Source organism: Bombina bombina, unplaced genomic scaffold (genome assembly GCF_027579735.1).
Source record: "Bombina bombina isolate aBomBom1 unplaced genomic scaffold, aBomBom1.pri scaffold_438, whole genome shotgun sequence".
Taxonomy (NCBI): Eukaryota; Metazoa; Chordata; class Amphibia; order Anura; family Bombinatoridae; genus Bombina; species Bombina bombina.
The window spans coordinates 441,537-449,368 of record NW_026512900.1 but is presented as its reverse complement, the minus strand read 5'-3'; the positions used below and the strand labels follow the sequence as shown (position 1 = coordinate 449,368).

The window sequence follows — 7,832 nt, the reverse complement described above, 5'->3', positions numbered from 1 at the left end:
CATTCAGCAGCTAACGAAGCTGATGAATGCCTACATCTCTGAAGTGGTTAATGGTGGCATTTTAATTTGCATTGGAAGTCACAATAAAACTTCAAAATGTTATATAAACCTATTAATTAAGCGTATTAAAATAATGTTCACTGGATGATCCTACTAATTGGTTGACAGCAATTTCCTGCTATTGATGACCATTAGTAGGTAATGTCTATAAGCCAATTTGTATAGTAGGAATTGCACAATTGATACTGGTATATTAGTAGTAATTTACATTTAAACAGCTTTTAATTTGTATTTTTCAGCAAAAATGTCAGCATGTAAATGCTCTTTCTTTTGGAAGATACAAAATGTTTTGAGTACAGTGTCTTTAAGCTTATTCAAAGCATATGCGCCTGTAATCTTTTAAACAAATTAGCAATAATCAAATTATTTTTATTTTGCTAAGCACAGAATGTATAATGCTTTTCCTGGCACTCAGTGTACTACTCACACAGTGTCCTTCAAACACATTATTTCTCATTGTGTTTATCAGCTTATCAGAAAATTGTCAGGCGGAATGTGGCACATTTCATGTTATTTTTTTATTTTATTTTTGTCTGTATTGTTTTAAATATAAAAATCCTGTATTCAGCTGTGTCTTAACACTTTTAATATTTATTGTAGATTATTGTGCAATATTTTATGAGTTGTTAATAAAAAAAGAATACAAATGCTATATGAATTTGGAATAAAAATTAAAAACACTATTCCGTTTCTTTCAGCAGGCCCAGCCTAATACAGAATGGCGTTTTTCCCAAGGTCAACGGCCAGGGACAAGTGGGTGAGTACTCACATTTTTTTTCTTGCTTGAATATCCATTACATTGAAATAAGATATGACCTTTCTAATTAATTACTGAATGTGCAAAGTATATGCTTTTAATACACGGGATACTGGAAGATCCAGTTCAATAGCCCACAGGATAGCAGAAAAAAAATTCCAACACTTCATAGTCAATCCTCTGCTTTCTTTGGATACATATCGCATCATTTATCAAATGCCAGATTTACATGGTTCGCTCCCCGGAACCTGTCCGTCTGGGATTGGGGCGAGAGCCTTTGTCATGGCACAAGCAGCTGATTGTGCAATGCCATCCCTGTTCTCCATCAGCCAACCACGCATGAGCAGGTGCTGTCAATCACCCCAGTCAGACTAGTCAAGGTGTTTTTAATCTGCCAGTGCCAGCTCAGAGCTGCTGTATATGTTCAGAAACAGCGGTCTGATTTCTACTGCTTCTTAATCTTCTGGAAGCTCGTTCATGCAAGGCTGTAACTAAGGTGCTCCAATGCATCTGCAGCTTGATAAATGGAGCACATAATATTAACATAAAGGATTTTTATTTTTACTGTTGATATAGGTGAATGTTTAAATTTAGCCTGCTTGTTTATACAAGTTTATACAAGCTGACCTTTGGTCCATTTTGTTACACTCATTCATAAGCCAGTTCAGAGAGGATAAAGGAGGGACAATACAGGTTTACAGTTCAAACATTTACACATGGATGTCAGCATGTTAAGATTGTTAAACACTATTGACCCAATGATCAAAAGTTTGCATGCAAAAATGTGAAAAATTACGTTTAGCCTTGCAGGGACAGTCTTTGTGCAATTATCAAAGAAAGTGTTCTGTCCCTGTGAGTGGCAAGCTGTCTTCCATAGAAATATTGGAGGATGAATTATACAGAAAGAAACCAGCAAATATTCAAACTTTAATATTACGCCTAATACAAATTAAAATACACTGTTTTCAGTGCGTTATTATAACTTACATTTGCTGTTATATGCATAGGTTTTCTATTCAGAGTAATTAGTGTTTAGAGTATTTTGATAAAAGCTTTCCACCTTTTAAGAAAAAAAAGTGAGATCTGCTAATGCCAAAATGTTTAGATAATTATGCTGGGATTTGAGAGACAATTTCATACGTGCCCATAGAATGTTGTTCAGCCAATTTTACGAAATAATTATTATGCTTTGTATTTTGTACTTATAAGTACCAGTTTCTATATGTTTTTGATAATCCAATGTACTTAAATTACAATTTAGACTGCATATTTAACCCCTTAATGTCCACAGCACTTTTCCATTTTCTGTCCGTTTGGGACCAAGGCTATTTTTACATTTCTGCAGTGTTTGTGTTTAGCTGTAATTTTCCTCTTACTCATTTACTGTACCCACACATATTATATATCGTTTTTCTCGCCATTAAATGGACTTTCTAAAGATACCACTATTTTCATCATATCTTATAATTTACTATAAAAATTTTTATAAAATATGAGGAAAAAATAGAAAAAAACACACTTTTTCTAACTTTGACCCCCAAAATCTGTTACACATCTACAACCACCAAAAAACACCTATGCTAAATAGTTTCTAAATTTTGTCCTGAGTTTAGAAATACCCAATGTTTACAAGTTCTTTGCTTTTTTTGTAAACTATAGGGCCATAAATACAAGTAGCACTTTGCTATTTCCAAACCATTTCTTTTCAAAATTAGCGATAGTTACATTAGAGCACTGATATCTTTCAGGAATCTCTGAATATCCATTGACATGTATATATTTTTTTTTAGTAGACATCCCAAAGTATTGATCTAGGCCCGTTTTGGTATATTTCATGCCACTATTTCACCGTCAAATGCAATCAAATACAAAAAAAATCGTTCACTTTTCACAAATTTTTTCACAAACTTTTGGTTTCTAACTTAAATTATTTACAAACAGCTTGTGCAATTATGGCATAAATGGTTGTAAATTCTTCTCTGTGATCCCCTTTGTTCAGAAATAGCAGACATATATGACTTTGGTGTTGCTTTTTGGTAATTAGAAGGCCGCTAAATGCCACTGCGCACCACACGTGTATTATGCCCAGCAGTGAAGGGGTTAATTAGGGAGCATGTAGGGAGCTTTTTGGGGTAGTTTTAGCTTTAGTGTAGTGTAGTAGACAACCCCAAGTATTGATCTAGGCCAATTTTGGTATATTTCATGCCACCATTTCACCGCCAAATGCGATCAAATTAAAAAAAAACGTTAATTTTTTCTCAATTTTAGGTTTCTCACTGAAATTATTTACAAACAGCTTCTGCAATTATGGCACAAATGGTTGTAAATGCTTCTCTGGGATCCCCTTTGTTCAGAAATAGCAGACATATATGGCTTTGGCGTTGCTTTTTGGTAATTAGAAGGCCTCTAAATGCCGCTGCGCATCACACGTGTATTATGGCTAGCAGTGAAGGGGTTAATTATGTAGCTTGTAGGGAGCTTGCAGGGTTAATTTTAGCTTTAGTGTAGAGCTCAGCCTCCCACCTGAAACATCAGACCCCCTGATCCCTCCCAAACAGCTCTCTTCCCTCCCCCACCCCACAATTGTCCCCGCCATCTTAAGTACTGGCAGAAACTCTGCCAGTACTAAAATAAAAGGTATTTGGCCCTTTTTAAAAAAAAAAAAAAGCATATTTACATATGCTGATGTGTAGGATCCCCCCTTAGACCCCAACCTCACTGATCCCCCACCAAACTGCTCTCTAACCCTTCCCCTCTGCAATAATGAGCGCCATCTTGGGTACTGGCAGCTGTCTGCCAGTACCCAGTTTTGTAACAAAATGTGCCTTTTTTTAAAAAAAAATTCCCTTTTCTGTAGTGTAGCTTCCCCCCCCACCGAGACCAACCCCCAACCCCTTCCAGGTCCCTTAGATGATATTTTACAGTAATTGTGTTTTTAATTTTTAACCTTTTTTTTCTGTAGTGTAGCGGTTCCCACCCGCCCCGTGCACGCGCCCGCCCACCACCCCCCCCGTGCACGCGCGCGCTCCCGTGCACGCCCCCGTAGCTCCCGCCCCCGATCCCGCCCCCCTCCACTCCACACTGAGCACCGATGGCCGCCCACCCGCCTCCCACGTAAGCTCCCACCCACCAACGATACCGGCCACCGATGTCCGGTGCAGAGAGGGCCACAGAGTGGCTCTCTCTGCATCGGATGGCCAAGGGGGGTTATTGCAGGATGCCTCCATATCAAGGCATCACTGCAAGGATCGCTTCCAGCTGCTTTCCAGACCAAGGACGTACGCCACACGTCCTCGGTCATTAACTGTCTTTTTTTTGAGGACGTGTGGCGTACGTCCTTGGTCGTTAAGGGGTTAATACAAATTATTCCTGTGTATATTACATACAAATTTTCAGATTTTGATACAGTACAATTTTTGGTGCACCTTAAAGGGACACTGAACCCAATTTTTTTCTTTTGGGATTCAGATAGAGCATGCAATTTTAAGCAACTTTCTAATGTACTACTATTATCAAATTGTCTTCATTCTCTTGGTATTTTTATTTGAAATGCAAGAATGTAAGTTTAGATGCCGGCCCATTTTTGGTGAACAACCTGGGTTGTTCTTGCTGATTGGTGGATAAATTCATCCACCAATAAACTAATGCTTTCCATGGTTCTGAACCAAAAAAATAGCTTAGATGCCTTCTTTTTCAAATAAAAAAAGCAAGAGAACGAAGAAAAATGTATAATTGGAGTAAATTAGAAAGTTGCTTAAAATTGCATGCTCTATCTGAATCACGAAAGAAAAAAATTTTGCTTCTGTGTCCCTTTAACCAAACAATTTTATTTCATGTCTCTTTAAGTTATATCAAACCCAAAACCAAGTGGAAGATCATATATGTTGAGTAGTCAATAATTGATGCCAGCCATTAAAGCACAAATGTATAACATCTTTCATAATATTTTAATCTCAGAAAAAATACCAGTACTTTTGCAGAAATATGAAAAGGAAATAAATTGATTTGAATGACATAAAAATAGGAATATTAAATATAATTGGCATGCTATTGCAGAACAATTACAAATTAAACAGGAAATTTAACAAAACACACAAACATTCTAAGCTTTCTAAACGCCGTAGGTTAGGTTGAAATCTTTGATAACTTCTGGTTGTAATCATTGCATATGATATAAACTAAAAGTCCAGCTCCCAGTTATATATATATGTTAACTATAATCAGGCTACACCCAGTTAGACTCCAGTCATATGTCTGCAAGCAAGCTTAAAAGATAATCTGCTGGCTTTTCCTATGCTTTCCCATTCCACTCACCTTAGTAAGGCTTGGATTTGTTTAGAAGATCATAACAAACTACACATATAAGTGAGTGTAGATTCAAATTGTTGTATTTTAACCTTTTCTTGACAACCTGGTGGTTGTAATTTTTAGATAGTGCAAACAAGTTCTGTAGTTGATTGTGACTTTTTGAGGAAAATATCCCCTTCCCCATACAAGCAGTGTGCATTGGTGTCCCTACAATATAGAGGAGAAATAAAATACTAACCCCCAGCAATTAAAACAAACAAAAAGGTAACCATGGCAACAGTCCAATAGTGTGTACACTGCTGGACAAGATAGATGTGTAAAGAGTAATAGTAACCCAAGTGTTTCCCTAACCACATATGCAAGAATCTGCAGATGAGGACATGGAAAAGCATTATCGTCAACACAGGCATAAGCACCAGAATAATATACACTGAGTTTCTAGTGTCCTCTGGGGGTTGTAAATTTTGATTTCTCTTTTGAAGCTGGCGCCATCCCATCTGTTAGCACATTCTCTGTATTTCTCGCTCTTTCCCTGTGTACTCCTGAGTCCTGAGCAAGGCACTGAGTTTTATGACAGGATACACAGCCTGTCTACATTTGATACAGGCAAGTTCTTTTGAAGTGAACAATATAACTATTGCATAGCTGGTCTTCTGATTATAGGCATATAAATATATGTGACTCTGCAATCCTAGTTACAAACAAACAAACAAGCAGCATAAGAAGCTAATGTGGCCCCCAGACAAGAGATGTGAGGTGTGAAATTAATATGCTGTTTTAGACAGCAAAGGAAAGAAGACTGAGGACTGAGCGGTTAACAGTGTCTGCAGATAGGTTTGCCAGCTATCCTCCACAAAAATATTGGGAAATCTGTTAGTCACTGGGCATGATGCTAGGTAGGGTCACATAATACTCCCTCCCCTTCCCTGTAAAGCTCTACCTTATCTCCCACTCTTGATCCCCCCATGCATATTTTTCACAACTTAACAGTCATTTTACCTCTTGGTTGCCAGCAACATATAAATAATTTTACTTCTTTGGCAGACAGTAACAAATATAAACAGAAGTGATTTGTCACCCTTGACTGCACCTCACTTCTTTCTGCTCCATATTTTTAATGCGTTGAGGCATAGGGTATCTTTTACATTTAACTAACACTCAGAGGCTTTTAAAAACTGGACATTTAATTGTCCAGTATTTATGTGGAAATGTTATTGGACAGCACTGCTAAATTACTGGACTGTCCAGTTGAATACTGGACACCTAGCACTCAATCTGCAGATTGATCAAGATGTTCCCCTAGGCTTTGTTATAAGTAAGCAATTTGTCACCCTAGTAAGTTGCAAAAAAGAGATCTTAATGACAGAAAATGTTAGGTATTTGTACCCAGCTTTTGCAAGCCATTAAAGGAACATAGCACATTTTGAAATTGTAAAAAAAATGTTTCATTATGAACAGTAAACAAAAGGCAGTATACATTTATTCTTTATTTTGCTCTGCTTTTCCTTTAATGTAAGTCTGAAAATTGTGAGTTTTCCCAATTTTGAGAATAAGAAGTGAACACTGCAGATTTGCAGGAATAACACTGCTACATCTCTGTCCCTATATGCCCTCAGCAGAGATGATTCTATAAAGAACAATGGAAGTTTTCCTAACAAAATTGCTGTGTCAAGTCTTGATTAAAGTTAGGAAATTGGCTATTGAAAAACAATTTCAATCACACAATTTAACACTAGATAGAAGCTCTTGTGATTGTCCTTTATTAAATCAAAAGGAAATAAAGAGATAATACAGAAGTTGAACTGTGAGTCTGGATCAAAGTAAATTTGTTTCTATAAGGTGGATTCAGCTAATTTGTTTTGAAGTGATGATGAAATTGAGCTTTTATGGAAAGACCAAAGACAGATACATAAAAGGGTAGAAGTTATAATATGATCAGCCATTATGGATAGACTTTCAAATATCTTCTCTGTAACAGGTGCAGAAAGCTGAGTTTAAATCTGTGGGTGGGATTAGCCTTGTGTGTTTACTATTTGTCTAATAGAGTGCATTTTACTGGCATGGTTGTAATCTAGATTGTGAATTTTATTGTATTTTTTAAATATATTTGTTTAAAGTCTTGAGCACACAATTATCATACTGTGCGCAGACAAGATATTCTGTCCTTGCATGCTCAGACCAACATGTAAAGTATAGCTCAGCACTCAATGCCAAATATCAAGGTGCACGCTGCAAGGATCCTGCACAGATCCCAAACAATATCAGCAAATCCAACCAACATCAGCACCATAGGTATGCATCAAAATCCTTTTATTGGTGAGACATCACAAAATACAACAACGTTTCGGTCAACAACTGACCTTAATCATGTTATACAAATGAATATTCCCAGTCACTTCTTATCTGAGAAGTGACTGGGAATATTAATTTGTATAACATGATTAAGGTCAGTTGTTGACCGAAACGTCGTTGTATTTTGTGATGTCTCGCAAATAAAAGGATTTTGATGCATACCTATGGTGCTGATGTTGGTTGGATTTGCTTGCATGCTCTGAGCATGCAAGCAAGCATCCAGAATTTATTATTACGCAAGCAATTGCTTGTACAGTCTTGTTCCCTGCTGTCTTACTGCTAATTGTATATATAGCTGTTAATGGCAGTATATGATAGCTTGACAAATGGTCAGGAGCTCTTATCTACGTATCAC

At 37.0% G+C, this 7,832-nt stretch overlaps 1 protein-coding gene across 1 annotated transcript in view; it reads left to right on the top strand.

Annotated features, from left to right (window-relative positions):
* Nucleotides 1-758: 758 nt before the first annotated feature.
* The window catches only part of LOC128644598 (protocadherin gamma-C5), a gene marked incomplete at its 5' end in the record, with an annotated part of 40,817 nt that continues 33,743 nt past the window's right edge, over nucleotides 759-7,832 (top strand). The window contains 1 exon segment of the mRNA XM_053697144.1: nucleotides 759-817. Within this exon segment, the coding sequence (XP_053553119.1) occupies nucleotides 759-817 (59 nt within the window).